The sequence below is a fragment of the Trichomonas vaginalis genome, chromosome V (assembly GCF_026262505.1).
Source record: "Trichomonas vaginalis G3 chromosome V, whole genome shotgun sequence".
NCBI lineage: Eukaryota > Parabasalia > Trichomonadida > Trichomonadidae > Trichomonas > Trichomonas vaginalis.
The window spans coordinates 26,227,753-26,240,750 of NC_067207.1; the positions used below are offsets into that span (position 1 = coordinate 26,227,753).

Below are 12,998 nucleotides of genomic sequence, written 5' to 3' on the forward strand. Positions count from 1 at the left end.
TTATTCCTCACTGTCGTCCGTGGCTAAGTTATAGTCATCTAATCTTATTATGGGGATGCCATTAGCACGCACCTGAATGGCAAAGCAACAATCCCTCATAAATCCAATAAGTGGCTTTGGTACGTTTTCAGTTGCTAGTTCAATAGGTCCTTTAACAGACAATTTGTATGTTATTGGAGCAGTAGATGTTTGACCTTGTTGGAAGCAAAAGTCCACTTCTGTTGGAAAACCACATAAGAAATGTGTGTTGTCATAGCTATCCCATTTATGTTCCACACTACCATCATCCACCAATGACCTCATAACATCTTCATTAAATCCTATCATATCATTGTTTGTATTGCAGGCGTTCGCAACCATTTCATAAAATACAGGTCCATATGATTTTTCAGGTTCTGCAGGCATATTTCCATAAGCTCCCATGGAAAGCTGAAGATATTTAAACTTAGGGTTCTCAAAATTAACATAATAGTTGTCTTTCTTTCTAAATAGTGCCCAAATACTTTTAACATTAATAGGCGTATAAGCTGCTGTAAATGTTGCACTTGAACTATCTGTATTCTTTGAGAATGAACCGTCCATAGGAATCCAATCCATAACTTTAACAGGAAAACATAAAGCCTCGTTTGTATAATGTTCTACAAGTTCTGTATAAATGTTAGGGTCTAAAGAGAATGACTTTGGATGAATGAAACATTCATTAAAATCCATCTTTGTTCGAAATAGTTGCTGGTTTACAGTTGTAATAGTAACTGTTCCACTAGCTTCTACTGCCTTCGTTATCATAGTGAATGGTTCATTCCATGGAACAAATTTATTTGTCGGTGGATTTGAATCTGAAGCAAATGCAACTTTAAGAGTTGGATTGAAAGCAATGATATCATTTACAGATATAGATGTGCATTGTAAGGCGTCGCTACTGAACTTTACTTTAAGCTGAATGTTACCAGCAAATGCAGGAATAAATCTTATAGCTTCTAATGGAAGGAATCTTCTAACAGGAATTCTTAAACGAAGCTTAAAATCAAATGATTTTCCTGCTGTAATTGGACCACTAACAATTTGTCCTGTTCTGCATGTCCCGAATGACTCCATACATCTTCATGTCGAGTCTTTGAGAAAACATCTACTTTCTTTATTTGTTCGGTAGTTTGTGAGTTTGAAGTTATATATGCTTCTTCTCTTGCGTTGTCTTGAGAATATACGATACGACCATTTGCAAGGATTTGATATCCAGCAACTGCATAGAAAGCGTCATCGAAACCAATCCAAAATCCTGGTGGGTTTGTTTATTGGAACCTGAACCAATTTCTTTATCTGCAATAAATTGACCTTCCATTTTATACGTAATGAATGTATTGTAAAGGTCCAACATATTTTCACCAGGAGGTGAGAGATTGAATGTTACCCATGTGTTATCTTTAGCAGTTCCAGGTTGTGATGGAATCTTTGCGTCAGAATATTTTCTATTAGTGTCACCAATTTGAACTGCATTGTCTATGATATCGAAATATGAGCGAATCTGATGAATATGCTCTGCTGGAGTAAATTCGTTTAACTGTTCGTTCTGCATGTATTTACTTCGGATAAAAATATCTATTTACTTCATTATTCTCACTCTTCTTCTTGGCATTCGTGGTGGAAGTTGTTTCTTGACATTTTCAATGAACTGTACATTCTCTTTTGTCTCAACTTCTTTCACTGGTGGGTCAGGATTCTTTGACTCGGTTTGTTTTTCAATGAAATTCACGAACTTTGCAATAAGCTCTTGGTTCGTTATTGAAAGAACATCTGGCTTCTTTTCTTCTTGTTCTATTGACTTTTCAGTTTGAATAGAAGGTTTTATATGGGCTTCACCCTCGGTGCTATGCACCTTAATGTTGTCACTCTCTGCATTCGCTAATGGAACCTTTCTTTTTCTTACGTATATTTTACCATCTTTACTCTGACTTACATAATAGAAAGGATGTTGTATTCCTCTTGCGTCATTTAATATAATAGACTCTCGCTCTGATTTTGACAAGCTCATTTTACATCGGTTAAAGTTTTAATTTTGTTTTTTATCTGCAGTCAAATGACTCAGACAAGTCCTACGGACAAGACCCAGGGGGTCATAGATGTTGAAGCATTGAAGAAAGATTCGTGAGCAAATTTTATCCGAACTGAAGGAACAAAAACAAGAACAAAAGCCAGAGAGACCAAAGAGAAAACTTAGTGAAAAACAACTTGCTGCATTAGCTGCTGGAAGACAGAAGAACCCACGTTTGCTGGCGAAAAAAGCTAGAGAAGAAGCAAAAGCTAAAGAAGCTGAAGCAAAGAAAGAGTAAATGGTTTATTTTTATCCGAATTAAATGTATAGACAAATACCTTTAACTGTTGTGTTCAGTAGTGAAAACCCTGACGTCAAAATAAAGGGGAACAGAGTAACGTTTAAGTTTCCAACAGACTGGATTGTGAACATAAATGAAGAGAAGTACATTGGCATAACATCTATGTATATAACACGTGCTTTCAGAAAGGTTGACTTTATACTTCAAGTCGAGATAGAAAATGACGAACAGTCTTTAAGCGCCCAAAACATCACATATACAAATACTTTAAAGACGATACAACATTGCAACAATGTATGATTTCATTTAATGAGATGTTCGAGAAAAGTTCAACATTGAAGTACAAACTTTACAGCCTTTACGTGAGTTTCTTGCACAACTGAAAGAAGAAGGTAGTCAGCCACAACTTATAGACTTTCATTATGAATTTAATGAAAATGAAGATGGAACTCATGACTGTCAATTCATTGTATTCTCACCATTCAATGAAGTCGCTAAAGAGAAAAAAAATCCATTACGTATAAGATTTCAAATCTCCGAACCAAGTGATGATTTTAAGAATGTTTTCAATTATGATGCAATGCTTCCGAGGAAAAATGAATTTTCAAAGATTGTAACACCTGGCATTTGGGATAGAAAGCAAGCTATATTATATTCAAACTTAAGTAAAGGAGTTGAAAATGAGTTCATTGGTCATACAAGAACTTCACCACTGTCAAATCCTAAATACTATAAATTAACTGGCTTCAATCGTGAGTTTTGGATAGACATGTTCTCCACTCATGACCATAAATGTCCAGTGTTCTTGCCTCCAGATGGGAAGGACTGTCTCTACATTGAAGCACAACTCTTAAACTCTACCATCGCAGTATTGTAAAATCTACGCTAGCTTTATTTTTATCACGAATGACCTCATTCATGACCTCATTCATGACCTCATTGCTGACAAAAATAAATGACCTCAGAACTTCAACTTACGAATAAAGCTTGTTTTAGTCGTTATTGAAAAGTTGAACTTTTCAGCAAAGCAAGGTTGACATGACTTACATAAGTCGAATGCAATCTCTTGACATCATGAAGTGCTTTGTAAAGTTTCATTAAACTGAACTCAGAGTCTTTGTCATATGTTCCAACAGGTATGTGAATGTTCTTATCTTCATTGTAATAGCATTGTATAGCTTCAGGAAACATTTCATTAGCGGTTAAAGCAATAACATCTTGCTTCACGCCTTTCATTCTGCAGTGAAATGCAACTTCATTTAAATCGTTAGTGAGTAAGTCTATGTAGGTCTTCTTTCCACAGAAAATACTTTTATAAGCTAAACTTTGTTTTCCAGGTGTTATTTCTGCAAAGTCGCTATGAATTGACCAAGGTTTCTTTCCTATAAGTTCGCGACCATATCTCTTCTTAAACTCTGCTGCAAGCTTTGGGATGTCTTCATTATATAAGTGCATACTGTCGGTATCCTGGTAAAAGATTTGAAGTCCATGTCCTCTGCAGTACAGAATACTTCATTCATAATACGTTTTGACATAGACAGAATATTAACACCAAGTGGACAGAAGTTAAGTGTCTGCAAATGCTTTTCGTTAGCTTGAAAATAGTTTTATCTGAACCATCCAAACCTTCGAACTTCACTATATGGTTGTAATTTCTTATAGCATATCTTATAGCATCTTTGTCATCTACTATGGTTATTTTTGACTCAATAGGAGATAGAATATTTTGCCATAAATGCTGTTCAGAATGAGTTTTATAATTTCTTGTAAGGGGTTTTCTTCTTTCTTATACTTTAACCTTAACTCAAACAACTTCTTTACTTCATCTCTTATTCTCATATCTCTGTTTCCATCGTAATAGTATCCTTGCAACACTTCACATTTGACACCTTGATATTTTATGAGGTCTTGTAATGTTATATGGTCAACATACATGAGACAGCAAGTGTTTGAACTTCTTGGAACGTTAAGTTCTGGATTTAGTTCAGGGTCGCAAACTATTAAATGAAAGTGTCTGGGTATACCAATCTCTGTTATTTAATGAGAACAAAGAAGCCAGACATAAACTTTTCACCAATGGGTTTCCTTTGTGGTCGTCATCGAATAAATGTCTCATGAGATACTCTGTGCTTAACATTTCTTCCTTCAATACTTTTGGAATACCTTCTAAAGTATAAAGTCTTGCTATAGCTGAAGGATATAATGAAACAGTGTCGAAGTCAGCAATGAGTTTCTTTTTGCTCTTTTGTTTCATGTTATCTGACAACATACATCTTCCACCTTGAATGCATCTCGAAATAAATTCTCTTGGTTTATTTGAGAGGTCATAAAGATTTCCATTCGGGAAGTATACTCTGTTCTCAAACAATTTGTTAGCAATAGAACAAATACTAACGTAGTCATAAACGTTTAAATCAAACTCTTTCAATAAGTCATTGCGGAACTTTACAAAACCTTCTCTTAAAATTCTTACATCTTGTTTGCAGTAAAACGTGCTATATTTTTCTAAGTCGAAGTGGTTTTCATCTATTCTGCAACCTTTGATGGAATCTATGTTCTTCATAAATGTATCTGCATCATGGATAAACTTACATGCTTCAGAAATGACACCAGTTCTGTTGTCATTTGCTAACAAAACACTGCTGTAGTAGTTATATGGAAATACTTCTTTCGGTCCTGTTTGTAAGTTAAACATAGCAGGAAATAGTTTAAGCTTCTTATTTATAACACTGTAAGAGTCTTTTATAATAATTGCCCGTCCTTTATATAAACCAGTTATTTGCATTGTTCGTGAACCTTTAATGATGGGAGTTCCTTTCACTTCTGTCATGTGTCTTAAGATGAAGTTTATGTCATAACTGAGGTTATGGAAATATATTAAACTCTTGTCAGGAAGTCTTTCCAAAAATTCTGTTGCACAGTTTTGACCCCAAATACTTTCACTAACTGAACCATCTTCACTGTCATAACAGATGTTAAAAGCTTTATGAAAGCCATCCGTACTACACTCAAAGTCAGCAAAGAAAACGTGCTCAGGTATGAATTTACATTTAGCTTTATTTACTTCTTTTGACTCTGCTTTCTTCTTCAGTTGTACACAATACTTTGGAGCATATGTCAAATCTTTAAATGGTGCAAGGTTCTGTTTATATAAGTCAGTAGTATATGTGAAAAGTTCTCCATAAGAAATAGGTTCGAAATATTTGCACTCCCACAATGTTTTCATAACATCCCATAACGGTGTTGTTCTATCATAACGAACTACATATTTATCTTCTCTCTTTGTATAAATCTTCATCTGTTTCTCAATGTTCATTCCACCACAAGCTTTGAGAATTTCTTTATAGTTTCGAATGAAATATGTTGTCATTGGAAGTCTTTCATTTAGCATGTAGTGGTCTTCAACAAGAAGTAAGTCAATAGTTCTAACAGTTTCGCATTCTTTTGGTATATATCTCTTTATTTCATTATGTCTTGAGTCATTGAAATAACCAATGGTAACATTGAATGCTATACCAGTTGCGTCAGAAATTTCTTGTACTTTACTTTGAGGAAAGTCTCTAACACGAATGACTTCTCTCATGTGGTCAATAGTTTCTTCATTTACTCCAGCCTGAATGCAAGCATAAACGAAACAATTGTCCTCTGTCATAAGTGTTGCAGTTCTTTTGTTCAGTTCATTGAAGATTTGGTAGCGTTCAAGATTTATAGGTAATGTGCAAAGATACTTCCAGAACTGACCGCTTCTCTTCTTATAAAACTTCTTTTCACCATTTCTTTCCAAAAGCTTTCTATAAGTGCTGTTTCCCTGTTTGCTTAAGAGCTTCCAAAATGGCTTTCTGGTCATTTGTCAGTGTGCTTTCATCTCTATATGGTCTCTTTTTTGGTTTGCCTTTCTTTACATCTGACATCGTTAAGCCTTCATATTCTGTTAAATCATACATCTTTATTTCGTAAGATTCTTTATGTTTGTCAAGAAGAAGTCATAGTGCATTTCAACAATACCTGCAGCATTTGCTTCTATCTCTGATATAAAGTTCTCCTTCAAGAGCTGATGTAGTAATGTTCCAATATTATTGAGGTTTAACGTAGAACATTCATACTTTCCACCAAGTTTATAACATACCATCCATCTCTGTTGGGAGTTTATTTTAATTTTCTCTAAGAGTCTCATGAAAACCTTACCAAATGTTTGTGTAAGTAGTCTCTGTTTGGTTCATCTAAAGCTTCGATGTTAAAGTCAATGAGTCTATTGCCTGACTTCACATTCCTCTTCCTATTTTCTTCATCTTTCTTTAACCATCTCTCACCTTCTTTTGGTTTGTCGTCAATGGAACGAATGACATTATTAGCTTTGCGAACTTGTTCTATAGCACTTTTAAACATCTCTCTTCTCTGTTGTTTCAGTGTGTCATCTCTCTTTCGTTTTCACCAACGTTTGCATTTGTTATGTCAAACATTTCTCTTCTTACTTCATGTGGTACAGCTCTTCTTGTTTCACCAACGTTTGCATTTGTTATGTCAAACATCTCTTGACGAACGTCATGTGAAAGAGCTTTACGAGTATGACCAACGTTTGCATTTGTTATGTCAAACATTTCTCTTCTTACTTCATGAGGTATTGAACGTCTATGATATAAGTCAATAGCAACGTCATTTAAAGGAAATGCTCTTGCATGGACTTCGTCCTCGCCGCGTTGCGGCTTTATGAACTCATGAATTCTATCATAAGTTATTTCACCATTATAGTCATTGAGGATGTCAGCGAGTGCCTTTTTGTTTGTTGTGTAATGCTTTGCAACATCTATATTAGCTTCTGTAAGAAGTTGTTTTATTTCCGAGTGTTCTAACTTAGACAACTTCCGATACATCTTTAGTAGGAAATAAAAAAATATTTTTTGAAAAAATTAGATTAGATTTTTTTAAGTTATTTTTCAAAATAATTTAATATTTTTATTTTAATGAAACACATGCAAGATTGCAAGTTCTTTTCATACAATGCTCTCGCTACTGCATCAAGAATGAGTTCAATGGTGCTTCAAACGTTAATGTTATCTTTAACAAGAAGTTTGTGAAAGAATCTAAGTTCGGTCAGTATGTCAGACCATTAGCTATCGTCATTGACCGCAAACGTTATACTTCACAAGAGTTAGCAGTAGTTTTGAAACAAAAGAGTTTCTTCGTGAATGTCAAAGATACTCATTATACTATTATAAAGAACTCCAACATTGACTTCTTCAGTATTGCTATGAATCTTTCCGAACAGAAAGAATATAAGAAGGGTGAAACAAATGTGAAATATTATTCTTCATCTCTGAAAACAATAACGAACAAAGATGTTATACAAAAGTTCTTACCAAAGGTTGAAGAAGCTTCTATTGACATTGACGAAGGAAGTGAAATGGTTGAAGAAATTGACCCTGACGTCATTTAAGCAAAAATATATTTTTGGTTAGTCTTCATATCGATATTTTACAACAATTCCCCAATGTATAAACTTTTCATACGCTTTTTCATAAGCTTTATATACCTTCAGAAATTTTGCATAATCTTTAGAAGCATTTAGATATTGTTTAAATGCTTTGTATGTCTTCAGAAATTTTGCATAATCTTTTACATGTTGTTCGTTCTCTTCTTCTGTCATGAGTTCCGAATATTCTAAATTCATGTTCTTTCATATGAGATAAAATTTTATAAAAAAAATAAAATTAGCTTAGATTTTTTTATTCTTCCTCTTTGAAGTTATCGAAATATTCTGTTATTTTTTCCTTCAGTAATGTTAAGTCTTCTTTGAATGTAAGTATTGTGCAACCTTTGATGTCATAGTGTGTTTGAGGAAGAGTATTTTTGACAATTTCCTTTATTTGCTCATTCGGTGTCATTGAAATCGGTAAGTTTTCACGATAGAACCAGTTTCTGTCAGATTTGTAAATCTTAGCAAGGTCATAAAAGCTTTTGTTGTTTCTTCTGACTAAATGCAACATAACCATATCTCTATCTTCTTCTTTCTCCAACTCTTCAGTATATATCATATACTTATAACTCTTTTCCTTTCCTTTTGGTACCGAACGTGGTATTCTTTTCTGTATGCTTTTGTCTTTGGATTCAATGACTTCATCTTTTGCTTGAAGTTTCTTTTCCATCTCTCCACGTTCTTGTCTATGAATTTCATCTAACATCATGAAAATATAACAAGCATAACGAGGTGAAGCCCACATTGCTACGGCATTTACTAAAAGTCTATGAACATAATATCCTTTCAAACAAGGAGCCAAATTCTTGCGATTTTCGAATGGAATCTCTTCCCTCGGTTTTCCGAGGGAAGCAAACATATGAGGAAATTCTTCTAAAAGTTCTTTTGTCTGTTGGTTTTCAAACCAATGATATGCTTGCTTTGTAGAACGAAGAGCATTCAAAATACTTTGCATTTGGTACATATCGTCTTTGACCGAACGAATGAGACGGAGTTGTTTGTTAAACTGAACCCACTCGTATTCTTCATTTATGGCTTCATGAACGATAGCAGTTGTTGTGTTCTCTGTTGTTGACATATCTGTCCTTACATACAAAATAAAAAAAATAAATAAAAATAAAACTAACTTTATTTTTCTGTGTTAAAGAAATGTTAAAAATTCAGGGTTACATATGTGAAAAGAAGTCACGAACAAATGAAGGTCATAAGATTCAGCACATAATTCTGAATTGAATGGTGTGTCATACATGTCAAGCCGTCAAGAATTGAAGGAGATACGAGGCTATAAAGATTTTGGATATTTTCTGACACACACCCTGAGGGAAAAGTGACAAAACACGACGATAGAAAAAAGTGACAAAATTGAGAGAAAGTTGTTCCCCGACCAAAATGCAATCATGTTGAAAAAGTGACATTTGTAAAGTTAGACGATAGGATTTCCTGAAAAAGTGCAAGACTTGTTCTGAATCAGGACAAGATTTGTCTTGAAAAAATACAAGACTTGTTCTGAAAAAATACAAGACTTGTTCTGAAAAAATACAAGACTTGTCTTGAATCAGGACAATTGTTCTCAAATTTGAGAACTTTACAAGAAAAACTGACTAAAAAGTGCAAGACTTGTTCTGAATCAGGACAAGATTTGTCTTGAAAAAAATACAAGACTTGTTCTGAAAAAATACAAGACTTGTTCTGAAAAAATACAAGACTTGTCTTGAATCAGGACAAAACTTTACAAAATGTAAACTTTACATAACCGTTTCTATCGTACATGATATTTAGTTGACATTGTAAACTATCTTCATGTAAAGTATGGCGGTTTGAAACCGTCGGGAACCTTCACTTTTTTGACGAACTTTCCGCAGCAATTTTTAAAATTTGTGAAAACTCAACGGTTTGACACGTGCCATATGTCATTTTACTCAGAATTTTGTGCTGAATTCAGCAAAAATAATGTTTATGTTAGCATGTTAGATCTAACACGTTTTCTAACCTCTTTTCTAACATAACTATTTACAAGCGTTTTACATGGTATATGTTGCGATGGTTCATGACTTTAAACAGTTTTGTAGCTTCTATTTCTTCTTTTAGTACATCGAATGTTTTAACAATGCCGAAGGTTTCTTTATATTTCTTCTTGACGTCAGATAGAAGGAAATCGTCAGCAGTTGGATAATTTTTGTTCAGAAATGCTAACATGTCCATTTTATCTTCTGCTGGCTTTTCTACTTCTTTCTTTAAATCTGCATAGTCGTTTCTCATTCTTTCTATCTCTTTGACGGAGTAGTTATATTCCTCATCGCTGCCTTACATTTTGAACATTGCGGGTTCATTTTTGCGTTATACATTGAAATTTGACCTGCTAAAACAACCTAAGGCGTCAATTGCTCTCTTCATCTCAAACATAGCGGGTCTTAGTTTTCGTTCCATACTTTGCCTCTTCTATCTTTATCTCTTATTTCCCAAACACATTCAGCAACTAATGAAACAAAGTTATCGTAGGTCTTAAATTCTTCAGATTTATATATGTCAGAAACATTCTTATAAACCATGTCGCAATCTTTGTCCATAACTTTATGGTTGCAATGAAAACCAAGGAATTCATAATTACTTTACGTATGAACTTCTTTATTTCTACTGAGTCAGTTGTTTTGACTTCAATTTCGTCGAATTCAGGAATAGTTAGTTTTTGTTGTTGGATTTCAGGCAATTTGGGTAAATGGTCAATAATGTCCTGCATTTCATAAAGATACTGTTCATTTGTTTCATCTTTCGCACTACAGTCTAAATTACTTGTTAAAAGTTCTTGCTTTATCTTCTGGATTTTTGTTTCGAAAGTATATGAAGAAGGAATGAAGCTTTTCATCTCTACTAACATAGATGTTGGATTCATGACTAACGAGTTTGTGCTGTAGTTTGAATTGTTGTTGTGCCGATTGTTGAAATCATATCTTTACATACAAGATAAAAATTTTTCTTAGAAAAAAATTAGCGTTATTTTTCTTTCATAAGGAAATGTCAAAAATTCATGATTTTCGAGAGTTTTAGACCATGTTAGAAAAGTGGTTAGAAAACGTGTTAGATCTAACATTCTAACATAAACATTATTTTTGGTTTGTAAATAAATGGTACCATTAATGATATCATGACTTTCTCATTCATGTCTGATTTACATCTAATGAAAAAGTTTAGAAGAATTTTCTTATTCTTTCTGGCATATTTTTGTCTTTCCAGTACTCCCGCTCTAATGGTCCCAGATGTGTTGGCTTTGACTCTCTCAAGTTCTTAGATGGTATAACATCTTCAACACCTCCTTCATATCTTACTTTATAAGTGTCATCGTTTATGTTGTAGCCAAGTATTTCAATAACCACTCCTCGCTTGCTTCGTCAATGGTTTCAGCAAGTTTGCCATTACTACTTTCAACTAACTTATGTCGAGGGTAAAATGCTATGGAGTCGTCAGCAGCTTTTATAAGATATCCATTACCTTGTGTAGAGTCTACGATATAATAGTTTCTACTTAACCTTAAACGTTTCTTTGTCAACGGTTTGTCGTCAAGAACTACACGAACTTTTGTACAGGAATGAGGGTAAATTGTGTTGAATTTCTGATATTTTGTGTTTGGCTTCGTTTCTTTTGTATATACTTTCTTTTGTTGTTGTGTCATTGAATTTGGTGTATGTCCTGTTGTAGAATGTGTTGAGGAATTATATACTTCGAGAAAATGTTTCATTGTTTCTTCGGTAAAGTCTCGCTCTTGATTTAAATCTCTGAGCGTTCTTATGAAGCGGTTTATGATGCCGAGTATGTTATGGTTATGGTCTTCAGTAGTGTAGTGAGTTATGTTATGCTTAATGAGAAATTCTGTGATTTCATTGCTGAGGTATGCACTGTCTTGGTCTGATGTTAAAGTACTTGGGTTATGTTCTGCTACAAACTTTGTAAAACTCTTAACACTTCACGAGTTCCTTTATTTTTCATTGGATATGCATATGCTTTACGAGTGTTAACATTTATGAAGATGAGGAATGGTTTATGTCCTCCTTTTCTGCTTTGAATGAGAGTGTCAAATTGGTATGCGTCAGGAGTGTTGGAGTAAATTGGTAAAAAGTAGTCGTAAGGTTTATTTTTGTTTGATGTACAACATTTTTGTCAAAGAACCTTTTCACTTCAGCTCTGTTAGTAAATCCCCAACTCTTTGCAGCTTCATTGAATTTCTTAAATGACCTCCATGGATGTTGTTCGAATACTTCTTTCAAGCTCTTTATGTAAAGTTAAAGATTTTAACCAACTCGTATCCAAGCGTGCATTGTTTATATAAGGAGCATATAATCTTTTCCATTACCTGCTGGGTCTGTAATACCAGCTACAACATGTGTATGATTTCCTGCAGTTCCACAGAAAATACCTGTGCTAACATCTTTGGGTCAGTTGTGATATCATATCTATGCATTCCCTGTCTATCCGAACCCGCTGCAAGATTTGTATAACCTCTTTTTGTTATTGAATGTGAATGGTTTCCTTCCACAGATGTTCTTCCACTGAACCTATGCATATGTGAAGGAAGGTTTTCAATACCTTTTTCTTTGAACCTCCCATCTTCATTGACTGTATTAGTGTAGAATGGAAAAACTGTCAACTATTTCATACCATCTACCACCAAATAAAGTGTTTGATTTATTGGATTCATAGACGTATAAACAGCTCCTATAGGATATATTAAATCATATATGCTCATAACTCTATAAACATATTCTAAGAACTTATGTCATTATAATTTGGAATGTATCTCCCGATGAAATGTTGCATTTGTTCCACTTTTATAATGTAATGTTAGTTCAATAGAATTATCAAGAAAAATTCAAAAGTATCTGTTGAAGACCTCTAACAAATTCAAATGGAGTTGCTGGTTCACCATTTATAATTTCTGTTGTAAATGTCATTGTATCTGGTTTCGAAAATTTCTTTGATAGTTCTTCATCTACATAAGTTTTGTCTGCTTTCTTATCTAACATTGGTAGTTCATATGCTTCAAAGTTTCTGGCATGACTTTCAATGTTCCTGCAACTCTTATCTAAACTGTTAAGAGTATCTTTTACGCTTGTACTTGGATTTTCTAATGGTGCACTTGAACCAAGGTCAAAGTTCAATATTATGTCGTCTGCTCTAACAGTAGTGAAGGATTTATGTGTATG

At 33.9% G+C, this 12,998-nt stretch overlaps 5 protein-coding genes and 5 pseudogenes across 10 annotated transcripts, besides 1 other annotated feature; 3 read left to right on the plus strand and 7 right to left on the minus strand.

Annotated features, from left to right (window-relative positions):
- Positions 1-327, minus strand: TVAGG3_0405490 (uncharacterized protein; the record flags this gene model as incomplete). The annotated part of the gene is made up of 1 exon (XM_051232905.1): positions 1-327. One exon carries the CDS (start codon positions 325-327, stop codon positions 1-3), a length of 327 nt encoding a protein of 108 aa, XP_051102635.1.
- Positions 1-12,998: part of a mobile genetic element that runs on past both edges of the window.
- TVAGG3_0405500 (uncharacterized protein) lies at positions 1,383-1,600 on the minus strand (the record flags this gene model as incomplete). The annotated part of the gene is made up of 1 exon (XM_051232906.1): positions 1,383-1,600. A coding segment is annotated over one exon (218 nt), but the record flags the coding sequence as incomplete, so codon positions are not given.
- TVAGG3_0405510 (uncharacterized protein) lies at positions 1,601-2,029 on the minus strand (the record flags this gene model as incomplete). Its single annotated transcript, XM_051232907.1, has 1 exon — positions 1,601-2,029. One exon carries the CDS (start codon positions 2,027-2,029, stop codon positions 1,601-1,603), a length of 429 nt encoding a protein of 142 aa, XP_051102637.1.
- TVAGG3_0405520 lies at positions 2,075-2,327 on the plus strand (annotated as a pseudogene). Its single transcript has one exon. A coding segment is annotated over exon 1 (253 nt).
- TVAGG3_0405530 lies at positions 2,352-3,207 on the plus strand (annotated as a pseudogene). The gene has a single exon. A coding segment is annotated over exon 1 (856 nt).
- TVAGG3_0405540 (organellar and viral DNA polymerase type B) lies at positions 4,923-5,982 on the minus strand (the record flags this gene model as incomplete). The annotated part of the gene is made up of 1 exon (XM_051232908.1): positions 4,923-5,982. A coding segment is annotated over one exon (1,060 nt), but the record flags the coding sequence as incomplete, so codon positions are not given.
- Positions 7,292-7,764, plus strand: TVAGG3_0405550 (annotated as a pseudogene). The gene has a single exon. A coding segment is annotated over exon 1 (473 nt).
- TVAGG3_0405560 (KilA, N-terminal/APSES-type HTH, DNA-binding family) lies at positions 8,102-8,881 on the minus strand (the record flags this gene model as incomplete). Its single annotated transcript, XM_051232909.1, has 1 exon — positions 8,102-8,881. A coding segment is annotated over one exon (780 nt), but the record flags the coding sequence as incomplete, so codon positions are not given.
- On the minus strand, positions 9,814-10,370 carry TVAGG3_0405570 (annotated as a pseudogene). Its single transcript has one exon. A coding segment is annotated over exon 1 (557 nt).
- Positions 11,038-11,950, minus strand: TVAGG3_0405580 (annotated as a pseudogene). The gene has a single exon. A coding segment is annotated over exon 1 (913 nt).